Source organism: Eschrichtius robustus, chromosome 3 (assembly GCF_028021215.1).
Source record: "Eschrichtius robustus isolate mEscRob2 chromosome 3, mEscRob2.pri, whole genome shotgun sequence".
NCBI lineage: Eukaryota > Metazoa > Chordata > Mammalia > Artiodactyla > Eschrichtiidae > Eschrichtius > Eschrichtius robustus.
In genome coordinates this window covers 82954331-82970668 of record NC_090826.1, presented here as the reverse complement: position 1 = coordinate 82970668, position 16338 = coordinate 82954331, and the positions used below count along the sequence as shown (strand labels likewise).

At 41.1% G+C, this 16338-nt stretch overlaps 1 protein-coding gene, 1 long non-coding RNA gene and 1 other non-coding gene across 4 annotated transcripts in view; 1 reads left to right on the top strand and 2 right to left on the bottom strand.

Moving 5' to 3' along the window:
* DNTTIP2 (deoxynucleotidyltransferase terminal interacting protein 2) overlaps positions 1-2728 on the top strand; it is a 15350-nt gene extending 12622 nt beyond the window's left edge. For both annotated transcript variants that reach the window (XM_068540346.1, XM_068540347.1), the window contains exon 7: positions 790-2728. In XM_068540346.1, coding sequence (XP_068396447.1) covers positions 790-883 — 94 coding nt within the window. In that variant the 3' untranslated portion in view covers positions 884-2728. The remainder of the gene's footprint in view (positions 1-789) is intronic.
* LOC137762422 (uncharacterized) overlaps positions 1-16338 on the bottom strand; it is a 19310-nt gene extending 2972 nt beyond the window's left edge. The window contains exons 1-2 of the long non-coding RNA XR_011073546.1: positions 16184-16338; positions 6235-6362 (exon numbers count right to left, since the gene is read on the bottom strand). This is a non-coding gene — a long non-coding RNA (uncharacterized lncRNA). The remainder of the gene's footprint in view (positions 1-6234; positions 6363-16183) is intronic.
* Positions 15959-16043, bottom strand: TRNAR-UCU (transfer RNA arginine (anticodon UCU)). Its single transcript is given in 2 exon segments — positions 15959-15994; positions 16007-16043. It is a non-coding gene; the product is annotated as a tRNA-Arg (tRNA).

Here is a 16338-nt window from a genome sequence, read left to right as displayed (position 1 = left end):
TCTCACTTCTCTCTCCTTGGAAATCTCATCCCCACAGAGTTATATTAATCTATATACTGTTGACTTTCAAATGTGTATGTCTAGTCTAGATCTCTCCTGAGTCCAGAGCCCATAACCAGCTACTGCCTCAGGAATATCTAATGGGTATCTCACAAGCCCCTCTAAGAGCTAACTTGGGGTCTACTGACCTCATCCTCCCTGTACATTCTGGTCCTCTCCCAGTGTTCTGTATCTCATGACCAAACGGCATCACCCTCCATCCATTACGGCAAGTCCTGATACCTCTTCTCCCTTCAGTCCCATGTTCAAACTGTCAAGAGTCCCTCCCATTTTCCTATCTCTCAAGCCTGTCTATTTCCTTCCCCACAGAGGTGTGTGGTACAAGGTGACTGAGTCTTTGCTTACTTAAAATTGACCTATATTTTGTAATCTTCATGATGGCAATCTCAGAAATTACAGCATGGGTCTCTAGTGGCTGAAAGTTTTCAAAAGCCTTCCTCTGCCATTGCCGTTTTTTTCTTACTAGACTGCAAGCTCTGAGGGTAGAGACTACTATGGCTGGCTGGTTCACTGCTCTGTCCCCAACACCTAGTATGGCTTCTTACACATGGTGGAACTTAGTGCAGATGTGATGAAAAGATAGTGAAAATGCAAAAAAAAACAAAAAAAATGAAATTTAGTAGTGCCTCCCTGCCGCCGCCCCCCCCTCTCCCCACCAAAAGGTTACATTAACTTCTAATGTTTGGTGTGTCATACTTTAGAACTAAAAGGTTTGGTTTTTCTTTTTAGATATAACCGAAGGAAGTACTCAGAGATTATGGCTGAAAAGGCAGCAAATGCAGCAGGAAAGAAGTTTCGAAAGAAGAAGAAGTTTCGCAATTAAGATTCACCAAGCAAATCACAAAATTTTACATCTCCCCTTTATTTATGACTAAGGATATTTTGAAAACTAACACGACCATCACATAAATTAACATAGCCTGGCCCTATTTATATATAGGGATTTCTTTTTGGAAAAAGTTGATTTTAGAGAGGATTAATCACATGCCCCTTGGGATAAAAATAGGGGTGTGTCTACAAAGGATCCACTCATGCTTAGACCCTCTGAGGAGGAAAAAAAGGAAAATAACCTCAATCATTTAACATTTCTGTAAAGTTTTCAACATTTGGTTATTTAAAGAAAATTTTAAACATTTAGAAAATATAAAGTTTGCTAACATTCAAAAATTTTAAAGTAATATGATCAAAGATACGTGAGCAATATTGTAATTATTATGTGGAGATGTGTGTGTAGGGGGGAGATGGTGCCCTTTTGTCAGTTGCACATTCAAGTCCAGAAAATTGGTGAAGCTGGGATACAGAGATCTTGTTGCCAGTATAACAGTCACAGTTGAAACCAAAGAAATGTTAAAAGTGTTCCTGGAGCATGTGTATGTTAGTATATGACCAAAGAACTAAATGAAGCTATAAAAAGGACTTAAAAGATAGACTGCTTGGAAAGTTTGGGTTAAAGGTAGAAGCCAGGAGAGCTATTTTCCTTCTTTAGCAACTGAAACAGGAGGAAAAATAGACTTACCCAGATTCAATGTGTTCCAGTGAAATAGTATTAATATAATTTTAATTTGGCCAGGAGGTAAAGTGGCCCAGCCTATCTTGTCTCCAGTGGCAGAAATATGCATCCTGGCTAAAGCAACTCACGACACCCAAGGAGTGTTGGTCATTTCTATTAATGCTTCTTGGTGGATTATTGCTTCCTTTATGTCGTTATTCATGGGACGTCTATTTTGTAGCATACTGCTTTCTTGGGATTTCAGTAAATAAGAAATCTCCTATTTTGTGTTTACTGCTTGGGATCATAAGCAGCCTAGTAATAAAACTCACAATGACATTCATAGGTGGAGTTAGTGAAACATCTCTATGTGTTCTCTTTTATAGAAAAGCTTTTATTCCAAGAATATTAAGTTTTGCCTTTTGGGTAAAATAAGGACCTGCTATGAGGGAATTAAATATCAAAACAAGAAGTAATTTACCCTTTACACATTCTTCCAGAAGGAGACATTGTTAGTAGAACGTTTCTTCAGCTCACGCTACTATGCTATAAGAACAGTCAAAGCTGTCAATCCTTTTTTATGGTGTTTCTCGGCGCAATTGAGGACTTACCCAGTTTTTTCTCAGGCTCAAGGTGTGTGTCAACTTTTTATCTATTCATAACTTTCATGCTGGTTTCTGACTAGTGAATGCTAGAATAGGTTGAATTATTTGATACTTCAAAACTGCAGTTATGACAGATATTTGGTACCTTATAGTGCATTTTACAGGGAAAGCAAGATTGGAGAACTCTAATCCTTCCCACACAGAGCAGCATTAGAGCTCTCTGGATTGGAAAGCAGTGATGAGGAAAGAGAACTGAACCTAGGCGCCAAGTTCAGTTCTCACTAACCCACCTTAGAGGTGCTCACGGTATGTGTTTTGAGTACAGTTGACTCGAACAACACGGGGGTTAGGGGCGCTGAACCCCATGCAGCTGAAAGTCGGAAACCTTAATAGTAGGCCCTCTGTATCCACAGTTCCGCACCTGAGAACCAACTGTTCAACTGCTTGCAGATCATGTAGTATCAGTACTTTAGTATGGATTCATTGAAAAAAATCTGTGTATAAGTGGACCTGCCCAGTTCAAGCCTGTGTTGTTCAAGGGTCAACTGTATTATAGTTACATTTTAACATGCTCTTTTCTTGTCTCCATTGATTCTTTTTTTAATCTTATATGTATTTTTGTAAGCCACATTAAGTAACTTGGAACAAAGTAGAGAGTTATCAGCAAATGTAAAATACCTTATTCAGTGAAATAAACTGAAATGCTTCAGCTAAAAATCATTTAAAGTTATCTCTATTAACATTTACTTTAAGGAATTAAAACTGCTAAGATGCATAGTAGCTTCATCTCAAATGTGATCTTCACAAATTTATTTTAAATCTTCAAAACTGAGTATCAAAATATAACTCAGTAAAGGTCAGAAGGAAGTCTCTTAGTGCTCCCAGCCTTCTACAAAAATCTATTTGAATAATGTATGTATTTGTCTTGTTTTTTTTAAGCAAAGCAACTGTTGAGAAAAAGCTTTAGTGACTTTGGCTCCTGTCACTAAACTCAGTTCACTTACAGGAACTATTTTAAGGCTTAATGACTATCAGAAGTACCTTGACTTCTCAACTGAAAAGCATTTATAAAGCGCACAAAGTGCTGATGAAGTGTGCTAATGAAAGGAGGGCCTTCAGAATACCTTAAGGTCTTGAAAGATTTCTGAAATGCTTTTAACACAGCTTATTAAAAAAAAAAAAAAAAAAGCCTACAAAGCTAGTTTTTTAAATTTGTTTTCTAAAGTGAGGAAATTAGGGAAAGGAAAATGAAGATGGAAGAAGTTAGAAAACTAACAGTTGATGAAGGCAGGCTCTGAGCTTCCTGGCATCTAACACAAAAATCAGCTCTGTGTTCAGTGTTCTGCCATAATATAAAAACAAAACAGCTGCTTTAGAGAAACACCATTATACCTATTTTTAAGACCTGAAGAAATGTCGCATGGGCCTCATAACAAGGATGTCAGACTACAGGCCATGCTTGGCTGTCCAGAGGATAAATGGCAGGGTTTTAAAAGGAAGAAAGGCTGTATAGAAACATTTAATGAAACTTTGAGCAACTGGGATAAATTCAAGGGGTTCCACTCTTAGAAATAGCAAATTATAAGAAAACATCACATGAAAAAAATTTCAGTACCACTTCTGGAATATGTGCAAATGCTCATTCAGTTCAATCCCTCAAGCAATGACAACTACTGTTCAGAATAACTACAACATCTTACTGAAAGCGTTCAGTTAGGATTGAAACAAAATGATTTACGAACTCCCCAAGCATCTGACTAGAATGTAAAATTCAGGTCTCATTGTTACACAACTTAAGTGAGGAATGAATGCTTACAATTTCTAATAGCTTTCCAGAAGCAGGGTCAGTAGCATGACCTGCAATTAAATGTCTTAAGCAGATCAGTGTTTTATCAAAGAACTGGAATGTCTCAAACTATGAAATGTGAATTTAGATAACAGTGGAGGAGGTTCTGAAAGGGAAATGGTTATGAATAAATACTGAACACCAACTGTGAAAAAGGCAAAACTATATTAGGTTCAGGTGATGGGTGGTGGATGATGTATGTTCATGCCAATTATCACTGCATAGAATTGCCCCAAGACTCAGTGATTCAGAACAACCACTGTTTTATTGTATCTCATGATTCAGTCAGGGCTTGGCTAGGTGATTTTTGCTCTACATGGTATTGAATGAGGTCGCTCAGTGGTATTCAGCGGGCTGCTGAGCAGATCTGGAAGGCCTAAGACACTCCCTGACATGCCTGACAGACACCTTGTAATATTTTCTTTTAAAAGCATAATGACAATTGAAATTTATCTTCAGTTTAATGGTAGTATAGCATAGAAATTGCTATAAAGCCAAAACATGACCCACACACTTTGGCACTGCATAGTGTTTAGGAAGTCCTGCTCTTCCCCACCTGCCTCCTTCCTAGTCGCCCCTCCTGAGGGAAGAGGAGTTGCTAACCAGATTGAAGTGAGCCCAGGATACTCACTGGGCTGTAGTTTTACAAATGAACAAAGTTGCTGGATTAACAACAGGTCAGAAACGACCTGCTGTCAGTCACTTTTGCCCTATTAGGGGGCAGGCCTCTCATCCTCTCTTCCAAACGAGGTGGGAAATTAGACTTGGGGCCTTCTTGAGCCAGGCTTTCTCTGTGAATGGTAGGGGATGATAGGAACACGTCATTCAATCTCGGCTTACCTGAGAAACCCTGCAGTCAGGGTTGCTTCTCTAAAGCTATTACATGAGTGGTATACTTTCTTTTCCATTGGCTCATCTTCCTTATGGTTACAACCTCCTTGGCAGAATTGCAAAGCAGGAACTGGTAGGTTTCAGGCACCAAAATCCTGACCTCAAACCCCATGCAATGTACTGAAGTTCTGAGGTTTTGTTCATTAAGGGAAGAAAAATGAAATATGGATATGAAAACTATGGTTAGATTTAGTCCAAATACCATATGAATTTTAGCTCTCATATGCAGTGAGGAATACTATAAATGACTTTGAGAGGTGTTCCTCAACCTTTTTAAATGGTAGGAAAGAAATATGTGCACGCAGTCATCTATATGAAAAAACATTTATGTGAAGTTTTGTTCAGCCCGTCCGTCCTACATCTACTCCTCCACCCCCATAACCCAGGGAAGTTCACAGGAGTAGTGTACTAAAGAGAACAAAAACAAGGTACACATTGTAGTTAATAAAATTTTTCTATATCTTGGTATTAACAGGAAGACCTATTTTTTCCCATTTTTATATATGTGTACGCACACACACACCAAAATGGCTGGCTATGAGACGATGATAACAGGTCATGGCTTAATTCTGTAATGTGAAGCTCATCAAAACCTTGGCCGATTATCTGTAACATCTGCCCTTCTAGACAAATCTGCCACTTTACCCGCCTTCAACTGTCAGCTGCCCTCACCTGCCAGGAGGGGAGTGGATGTCAAATAAAGTGAGATGAAAAGATACAAAACAACTGGCTCAGTGCCTCTACCTGTGCTTTGGTGACTGCTGGATGAATCACAACTTAAACGCTTTTCACATGTTTTACCTGACTGTAGTCCTTTAGGGTTGACTCTTGGTTTTTCCTTTAGTGAAAATCATTATCCTGATTTAGCCAAAGGCATTTGAATCAAGATGAGCCTGCATTTCCTTCGAGCTCAATCTCATCAATTCCAGTTACCCTCAATTCCACTCCACCTCAGTCAGTCACCATCATGGACTTACTTGAAACTGGTCAAGATACTGAGTTCTGACTACCCCAATCTGTTATTCTGTTAGCCTTCCCTCCAGTTCCCTCTAACCCAACCTTGAATGCACTTTGGAATTATTCGAGGTGGCTCCAAAAGTACTGATGCCTGGGCCCCACCTCCAAAGACTGTAAACTCATGATCTCAAGTATTTCAGCCCCCCTCATTCTCCCAATCCTCCACCCCCATTAGGATACATTTTCCTCCCTTATCAGTCTGGATCCGTTGGTCAGACATTTCTTTGTATGTGCCACTAGTCTTGTTCTTTCTTTTTTCTTTTTCTGATACTCTCACCTGCCACTCCCAGCCAAGGAAACGCCCACTTTTCCTTCTGTGACCTCACCTGTCTAGAGGAACGATCCTCCATGCATCCAGCTGCTGGCTGTTCCCTCTGTCTTCATCTCTTCTGGCCAGGAAATGTTATTTGCACTCCTGACCTTTCCTTCTTGAAGCTCCAGCTTCCCTTGGCTCCTGCGGGAAGATGAACTTTCTGCTTCTCCTATCCCTCTATTCTTTTTCCCTTCACTGGCTTTCTTACTCTGCCCACTGCTCGTTGGTCCCCCGTAATGCCTACCCTCTTACCTTCTTCCTCTATACTGTCTAACTTGAATGTCTTGTCCTCCTTCTCCTTCCGCATTGCTCTCACCTCTCCGCGGAAGACTCCAAAGTCTCCATCCTTACACTTCTACACCCCTGCTCCAGATGCACAGTTCCTGTTATATGTGATACGCCCATCCATGTATCGTGGAGTCATCTCAAACTCAACATATCCAGAACCAGATACATCATCTTTCTGAGATGAATAAGTGCTTAGCACCGTGCCTGGCACATGACAGGTACTCAAAGGGAAGCTACTATTCCCTGTTCTCCATCTTCCCCATTGGGGAAGCCTTCCTAAAACAGTTTTAATGATGCCTTTCTGCTTTTTTACTTTCTATGGCCTACCTCTGCCTAACAAAACATGAGGAAACCCCTACATTCAAGATCTGACATTCAAGACTATAAAATGACACCACCAGGGGTTTATATTCATCACTCCCCCGCTCATGCTCCAAACGTCATTTGTGCTGGTCATCTGCCTATTTCTCTCACTGCTCTGCTCTGGACTACAGGAAATGACATTTCCCAGATGCCAAATGACTTTGCAGTGAGACACTGACCTAAGACAAGGGCAGGAGAAGCAAGAAGTCAGGGTATTTCTCTCCCTCTCTGCCTTGGGTTGGGTTGCAGCTCTGCCATTTCCCACCTCCCACCAGGCAACCTCCCACCATTGGATACCCCAGGATTCTGGGTTCTGGGAACACCATCTCCTCTCATTGTCCCCCTGGCACTAGGGGTGATAGAGGTTTCCTACTATTGCAATATCTGGGTTGCCTACACTTTCATCACCTGTGTGACAATTCCCCATATTAAATTCTCTAAAGTGATGTGTCTTTCTGCCTAGACCCGACAAATAAATTTCAGCCAAACCAAACTAGTTGATATTGAGTGGTCAGTCAACGTATACCAAGTGCTGTGCATGCCAGCTACTGTGCTGGATACAGTGAGTTTTCTCACCTTTTATCTTTGTTCATATGGGTAACACCACCTAAAATATTTTCCTTGCCTCCAACTCACCTAACAAAATACTACTGACCTTTCAAGCCCAACCTGAAGCCAGTAGTTTGAGCATCTACTCTGTGCAAGGCAATGTGCCAGGTGCTGGCAGTGCCCAGGGAAGGAATGAGACCATCCCAGGCAACACTGAGCTGACACTCTACATTTCCTCATAAAATGTTTTTTCAGATTTTTCCCCACCGATATGTACATTCTTGAAATTTCCATTTGTGCTTATTTTTACTTTGTTTTTAATAAACGCTATATAGCACTTACTTAAGTGCCAGGCACTGTTCTAAGGACTTACAAATACAACTTACTTTATGTAACCCTTATATATGTATGTACATATGAAACATATTATATACATATGTAACAATTTAGGTAACCTTTAGGTAAACCTAGGAGGTAGGTACTACTATTAACCTCATCATTTTATGAATGAAGAAAACCAAGGCACAGAAAGGTTAAGTAACCTGCCTCATGTCACAGAGCTAGTACGTATAACTCTGTCACACTTTCATTTTAGCCTTGCACTATAGCTATCTGCATACCTATTTCAGCATCAACAGCAGAAACTGCTGGATTTTCCCCCCTTTCTTTTACAGTTACAGAACACATGGTTTTTAGCTGGGACTGTGTCCACCTTGGGGAAAAAAAAAAAAAAGCTAAGATTCCCACCTTTCCATGGGATGTGAGTGAATGTGGTATGTGCAACTTCTGGGAGGTGTCCTTCAAAGAAGGATGAGCTTGGAATGGGGCTCTGTCCCTTTATCTTCTCCCCACTAACTAGTATGCTGACCTGATGGCAGGGGCAGGAGCAATCATCTTGGACCATGAGGTGGAACCTGCATTTTGAAGATGGAAGAATAAGGAGCCTGGGTCTCATGATCAAGCAGCTGCCATTCCCTGGACTTTCACATGAGAAAGAAACCTCTATCTTGGACTTCCCTGGTGGCGCAGTGGTTAGGAATCTGCCTGCCAATGCACGGTACACGGATTCGAGCCCTGGTCCAGGAAGATCCCACATGCCGCAGAGCAACTAAGCCCATGTGCCACAACTACTGAAGCCCGTGCGCCTGGAGCCCGTGCTCTGCAATGAGAAGCCACCGCAAGGAGAAGCCCGCGCACCGCAACGAAGAGCAGCCCCCGCTCGCTGCAACTAGAGAAAGCCCGCACACAGCAACAAAGAACCAATGCAACCGAAAGTAAATAGATGTATTAAAAAAAAAAAAAAAGAAGCCTCTATCTTGCCAAATCCACTGTTATTTTGAGTTTCCTGTCACTCGTAGCAAAACCAACCCTAATTAATGGAATCAGCAATCCATGGCCCCCTGTCCCTCACTAGGACGAACGCTGTAAGAAAATGCACTCTTACTCAGTTTTGTATTTCTTTCCAATATGGTTCCTTGCACAAAGCCAGGACTCAAAAAAAAAAAAATGTATATATATATAGAATAGAATAGAAGGTGGATGAAGTTGTAAAATATTTTTAAAATGCTGATGGATGTACAAAGCCCAAGAGGAAGCTGGAATGAAACCACCCCTAGCCACTAGTCTTTAGAGTCTGTACTGGGTACAGGTGGCACAAGATGGGAATGTCTCCACCTTTGGGGCAGCTCCCACTTTGTGACTACCTTCCTGGGATCCTGGGTGTGTGAGGTAGAGCAGTGAAAGAGGGCACAAAGGAAATAGGTCCTCAAACATGAACACCTATGATTTTCCCTTCTCCACCTTCATGCTTTTTCCTCTGCCCTCTTCCTACTTGCCTCAGAAGAGCAGGCACTTTTCCATCATGCCGAGGCTAATCCTTTCACCTTACCCCCATAACATCTTCGCACTCTAACTTTCTCATCCATAAAATAGGGATAATTCATACTTCTTAGGATTGGAGAGATAATTAAATGGCAAGGGTTAAATAAAGTTGCTGGCATAAAGCAGGTGTTTAGAAAAATGTGAGATGTCTTCCTTTTCCTCTTGACTCCGTCCTCCTCAAGAGGAAACTTGCTCCATCAGTTCTTGGAGATAATGCTTTCTTCTCCTGGTTTTCTTCCTACCTCTCTGGCTACCCTTTTTGTTCTCTTTGAATAACTCATTCTTTGCCTATCCTTCAACTGTCTGTGTTCTGGGTTTCTGTCTTCAACCTTCATCTCTCCTTACTCGATCTATACTCTCCTTGCATGATCTCACCTGTGTCCAGAGCTTTCAGTGCCATCTGTAGGTGAATAAATTTTAAATCTCAAGCCTAGATCAGTCTCCTCAGCTGCAGACCTTCTCTTCTTTTCCTTCCCTCTCTCCCTACATACTTACTTTCCTTTAGTTCTTTCATTCAATAAATATTTATTGAGAGCTTGCCATATCCTCGGCATTGAATATCAACCGCCAACTGTACATCTTCTCCAGGATGTTCCACAGAGACCTCAGGCTCAACACATAGAAATACGAACTTAGTTTTCCCCCAAACCCACTTCTCTCTCCTTCTGTCTCCTTTGTGACTGTTTCAGCATCCACTCATCTGCCCTAATTAGAAATGGGAGTCTTTTCTGACTGTTCCCTTTCTCTCCTCTATATATCCCTTAATTCATCAAGTCCCATCAATTTGGCCTCCTTTAATCTCTCTCCAATGTGTATACTTATCCCACTCCCCAACCACCTCCCTAGTTCCAGCCCTCATAATTTTCTTACCTAGATGACCTTAACTGCCCTGAACTGGTTGTAGAGCTTCCCGTCTTGTGCTATTCCAGCCTCGAACCCACAATGTGGACAGAGGGCTGATACAGAACACACATCCAAACCCACAGCTAACATCATACTCAATGATAAAAAGCTGAAAGCATTCCCTCTAAGATCAGTAACAAGACAAGGATGCCCACTCTCGCCACTTTTATTCAACATAGTTTTGGAAGTCCTAGACAAGCAATCAGAGAAAAAAAAGGAAATAAAAGGAATCCAAATTGGAAAGGAAGAAGTAAAATTGTCACTGTTTGCAGACGACACGATACTATACATAGAAAATCCTAAAGGTGCCACCAGAAAATGACTAGAGCTCATCAATGAATTCAGTAAAGTTGCAGGATACACAATTAATATACAGAAACCGGCTGCATTTCTATACACTAACAATGAAGTATCAGAATGAGAAATTAAGGAAACAATCCCATTTACCATCACATCAAAAAGAATAAGAGGGACTTCCCTGGTGGTCCAGTGGTAAAGAATCTGCCTTCCAATGCAGGGCATGCGGGTTCAATCCGTGGTCGGGGAACTAAGATCCCACATGCTGTGGGGCAACTATGCCCACGTGCCACAACTACTGAGCTCGTGTGCCTCAATTAGAGAGCCCGTGTACCGCAAACTACAGAGCCCATGCACTCTGGAGCCCACGTGCCACAACTAGAGAAGAGAAAACCCGCACACCACAACTAGAGAGAAGTCCACGCACTGCAATGAAGAGCCCGCATGCTGCAACAAAAGATCCCGTGTGCCTCGACAAAAATCCTGCGTGCCGCAACTAAGACCCGACACAGCCATAAAAATAAATTAAAAAAAAAAAAAAGAATAAGATACCTAGGAATAAACCTATCTAAGGAGTCAAAAGACCTGCACTCCGAAAACTATAAGACACTGATGAAAGAAATTGAAGACCACACAAACAGCTGGAAAGATATACCATGTTCTTGGATTGGAAGAATCAATACTGTTAAAATGACCATACTACCCAAGGCAATCTACAAACTCAACACAATCCCAAACTACCAATGGTATTTTTCACAGATCTGGAACACAAAATTTTTTAATTTGTAGGAAACACAAAAGACCCCGAAAATAATAATAGCCAAAATAATCCCGAGAAAGAACAGAGCTGGAGGAATCATGCTCCCTGACTTCAGACTATACTACAAAGCTACAGTCATCAAAACAGTATGATACTGGCACAGAAACAGACACCTAGATCAACAGAACAGGATAGAAAGCCCAGAAATAAACCCACACACTTATGGTCAAAGTTAATCTATGACAAAGCAGTCAAGAATAATCAATGAGGAAAAGACAGTCTCTTCAATACATGGTGCTGGGAAAAGGGGACAGCTACATGTGTAAGAATGAAATTAGAGCATTCTTTAACACCATATAAAAAATAAACTCAAAATGGATTAAAGATCTAAATGTAAGACTGGATACTATAAAACTCCTAGAGGAAAACATAGGCAGGACACTCTTTGACATAAATCGCACCAATATTTTTTTGGACCTGTTTCCTAGAGTAATGGAAATAAAAACAAAAATAAACAAATGAGGCAAAATTAAACTTAAAAGCTTTTGCACAGCAAAGGAAACCATACAACAAAAAGACAACTTATGGACTGGGAGAAAATATTTGCAAACGATGCTACCAACAAGGGATTAATTTCCAGAATATACAAACAGCTCCTACAGCTTAATATCTAAAAAACAACCAATCAAAAAATGGGCAGAAGACCTAAACAGACATTTCTCCAAAGAGGACACACAGAGGGCCAACAGTCACATGAAAAGACGCTCAACATCACTAATTATTAGTGAAATGCATATCAAAACTACAATGAGGTATCACGTCACACCAGTCATTATGGCCATCATTAAAAAGTCTACAAGTAATAAATGCTGGAGAGGGTGTGGAGAAAAAGGAACCCTCCTACACTGTTAGCGGGAATGTAAATTGGTGCAGCCACCATGGAGAACAGTATGGAGGTTCTTTAAAAAACTAAAAATAGAGTTACCATATGATCCAGCAATCCCATTCCTGGGCATATATTTGGAGAAAACTTTAACTCAAAAAGATACATGCACCCCAATGTTCATAGCAGCATTATTTACAATAGCCAAGACATGGACACAATCTAAATGTCCACCAACAGAAGAATGGGTAAAGAAGATGTGGTGTGTGTGTGTGTGTGTGTGTGTGTGTGTGTGTGTGTGTGTATAGAATTTTTAAAAAATATTTATTTTTTAATTTATTTTGGCTGCGCCAGGTCTTAGCTGTGGCACGCGGGATCTTCATTGTGGCATGCGGGATCTTTTAGTTGTGGCATGTGGACTTCTTAGTTGCAGCATGCATGCAGGATCTAGTTCCCTGACCAGGGATTGAACCCAGGCCCCCTGCATTGGGAGCATGGAGCCTTATCCACTGGACCACCAGGGAATATTACATATTATATTAATATTATATATTCCATATATATATAATGGAATATTACTCAGCCATAAAAAAATGCCATTTGCAGCAATATGGATGGACCTAGAGATTATCATACTAAGTGAAGTAAGTCAGAGAAAGACAAATATCATATGATATCACTTATATGTGGAATCTTAAAAAATGATACAAATGAACTTATTTACAAAACAGAAATAGACTCACAACTAAAGAAAACAAACTTATGGTTACCAAAGGGGGAAGGGGGGGGAGGGAAATTTGGGATTAATCGACAGAGATTACTACATATGAAATAGATAAGCAACAAGGACCTGTTGTATAGCACAGGGAACTATACTCAGTATCTTGTAATAACCTATATTGGAAAAGAATCTGAAAAAGAATGTACATGTATACGTATATGTATAACTGAATCACTTTGCCGGACACCTGAAACATGGTAACTCAACTATACTTCAATAAGAAAAATTAAAAATTAAAAAGAAAAAAGCTAGGCTATGGTTTCCTATTGCCTTTAGGGCAAAGTCCACACTCCTTAACATGGTGTACAAGACCTTCAGGACATGGTCCCTGATGGAATCGCCTTGTAAAGAGATATCTTGTTTACATATTTCTCTATGCTTAGTAGGAGGAGCTCCTAAAGGGTGTATTTATGGCCGAGATCCAGCATGGAGCAGAACATAAGGAGATAATAAATGTTTGTTAAATCAAATTCAGAAAATCTTTAATGGATAAGCAGTATCAGGGCTGACTACTGGAAAGTGAACTTAAGAACAGGCACCAAATGCTTTTTGTTCCTTCCTCATTAGCTTAGGAATTATTTTTGCTCTATCTTTTTAAAATTAACTTATTACAAGGATAAGATAGGCTTATTATAAAAAAGACTCAAACATTACAAACAGGCAATCAGTAAAAAGATCCCCACCCTTCATACCACTGTCCCTCCTGCCCCAGCACTGTTAACCGTTCATATATCCTTCCAGAAATTTTCTCTGCACATACAGTCATGCTAATATACATTATTACTACTATTATTATTAGCATTACTTAACACAAAAAGAATAATATTAAGTATACTCATTTACGCATCCATTTTTTTCATATAATCTTGGTTATTTTTCCATAGCAGTATATATGGATCTTCCTCATTTTTTAAAGGTCTGCATTGTATTCAATTCAATTACAAGGTTCTACCATACTTTCTTCAAACAGTTCATTATTGATGGACATGTAGGTTATTTCCAGCTTGAGGCCATTCTATTAAAAAAAAATTTTTTTTTGCCCCACCGTGCAGGGATCTTGTGGGATCTTAGTTCCCTGACCAGGGATCAAATCCAGGCCCTAGGCATGGAGTCCCAACCACTGGATTGCCAGGGAACTCTGGAGGCCATTTTAAACAATGCTGCATTTACAGCAGAAAATTAAATGTCAGTCTTACCAACAACATACCCTACATGTTATGAAACAGCTGAAAGATGGTTTCTAGTTGTAGTTTCAATCCATGTCTTGTTATGAGTGAAGGTGAGCATCTTTTTATACATAGAATAATTTGTATTTCTTTTTTGTAATTTATCTGTTCTTGAGTTTGGTCATTTTTCTATTGCATCGTTGGTCGTTTTCTTATTGGTTTGTAGGAGTTCTTTACATTTTAAGGAAACCATTCCTTTTTTTGTGATATGTATTGTAATTATTCTTTCCCAGTTTGTCTTTTGATTTTGTTTATGATATCTTATTTTTTGTCTTAGAGAAATTCATATATTTGTATTTATCAATTTTTTAAATTCTTCTAGGTTTGGGGTTATATTGCGCTCAGATTATTAAATAACTTCATCATGTTTTATTTTAGTGCTTTTCCTGGTTTTATTTTTATACCTGTATTTTCGTCATCCGGAATATACTTTTGTAAAAGGAGTGAAGTGGGAATTTTGTCCCAGAACCACTGATAATGAACATTCTTCCTCTTCTACATTAATTTGAAATGCCACTTTTATCAGTTAGTGAGAGTAAAATGGATACAATCTCTATGAGAGCAATTTGGCAGTATCTATCAAAGAATGCACAAATAAACCTTTGACACAGCAATTCAACTTCCTGGGAATCTATCCTACAGATACCTTTGCACTTGTGTACAATAATGTAAGAATAAGGATGTTCACTGAAACATTGTAACAGGAAAATACTGGGCACTTAAATGACCAACTATTGGGGACTATTAAATCATTATGATATTTATGTGCAATGGAACAAGGCAGCTCTATTGTATTAATAAGTGAACTAGCAAGCACAATATACTACCAATCGTAATGCTATATCACCTATATCAGTAACATCAACAAACATAAAGAAAGAGAATAGATATAGAAATGCTGACATGTGCATAAAATAAATCTGAAAATACTTCCAAGAAACCATTTTCACTGATGACTTATAGAGAGAATTGAAAGGCTGGGATATAGGAAGAACAAGGATGTTTACTTTTCCCTGTACCTTTTTTGAAAATTTTGGATTTTGTATTTTTTGCATGAATTGTTTGTTACAATGAGTTTTTAAAATTTCATTCATTCATTCGCCTTTAGCGAGGTGGAACCCTAATCTCGTGTAAAGCTATGAACTGTCAGGAGAAGTAGTACAAGATAGTCATCCCTGCCTAGAGCAGCTGACAAGCAGAGTGGACCTCGGGTCTCTTTGCACTGGAATCGTGGAGGAGGGGAGAGGGCGTTCTTATTCGAAGGTCAGATTCCTGGGCCCCACCTTGATCGACTGAATGAGAGTGACGCCCAGAAATCTGCATTTCTGACAGGATCCCACTGGGGATTCAAGTACATGACAATTCGGAAGCCTTGTGGGCTGGAGGGGCAGCTCACTGCGTGGGCGCGTTTCCTCGTCCTTTGCTCACCCCTCCCTGGCACCCAAGTTCGCGCTCCTGGCGAGGGGGCGTACCCCCGGGGCCTGGGGGCAGGTCTCCCGGAACACCCTAGACCCGGGCCTCCCCCGCGCTCTGCTCAGGCCGAAACCGCGAGGCTTCACTTCGCCGCCGCCCAGGCCGCTCTTCCCAGTTCCCGGATCCGGCTCCGGAGTCGGCAGGGCCCAGGCCCAGAGCCACTGAGCCAGGGAAGCAGGGGGAAGGAGAGACTGGAGGTGCGAGCGGCTAGAGGTGAAAGAGCTGCAGAAGCCGAAGGCAGTGGGCAGAGGATGCGAGGCCAGTTCAACCCTTTAGGAAAATGAGAGAAATGACAGGTGTAGAAAATAAATTATGTACTGGGGGGAAAAACTGCGACTCCGCCGGGACTCGAACCCGGAACCTTTGAATGCCTTCAGCCTCTAGAAGTCCAATGCGCTATCCATTGCGCCACGGAGCCACCTGTTGGACTCTTTGCGCATCTGCTCTGTTAAGCCAGAGGCGACGGCCCCGCGCCCTTCCCACCACCCCCTTAGCCTTCGGTCTGTATCGCAGAGGCCAGGGCACTGACAGACACCGGCCGCAAGAGCTCGTCCTCACCCGGAGACCGCCTCTTAACGAAACCGGCGAGTCTTGCAAGCGAAGGGCGGGCGCGAGTCCGCCGGGTGCCGGCTGGTGCGTCTGAGGACAGCCGCAGCCCCGTCTCCGGCCCGCCCTGGGCACCGCTGTACCTGGCCGCGCAGGACAAATCACGC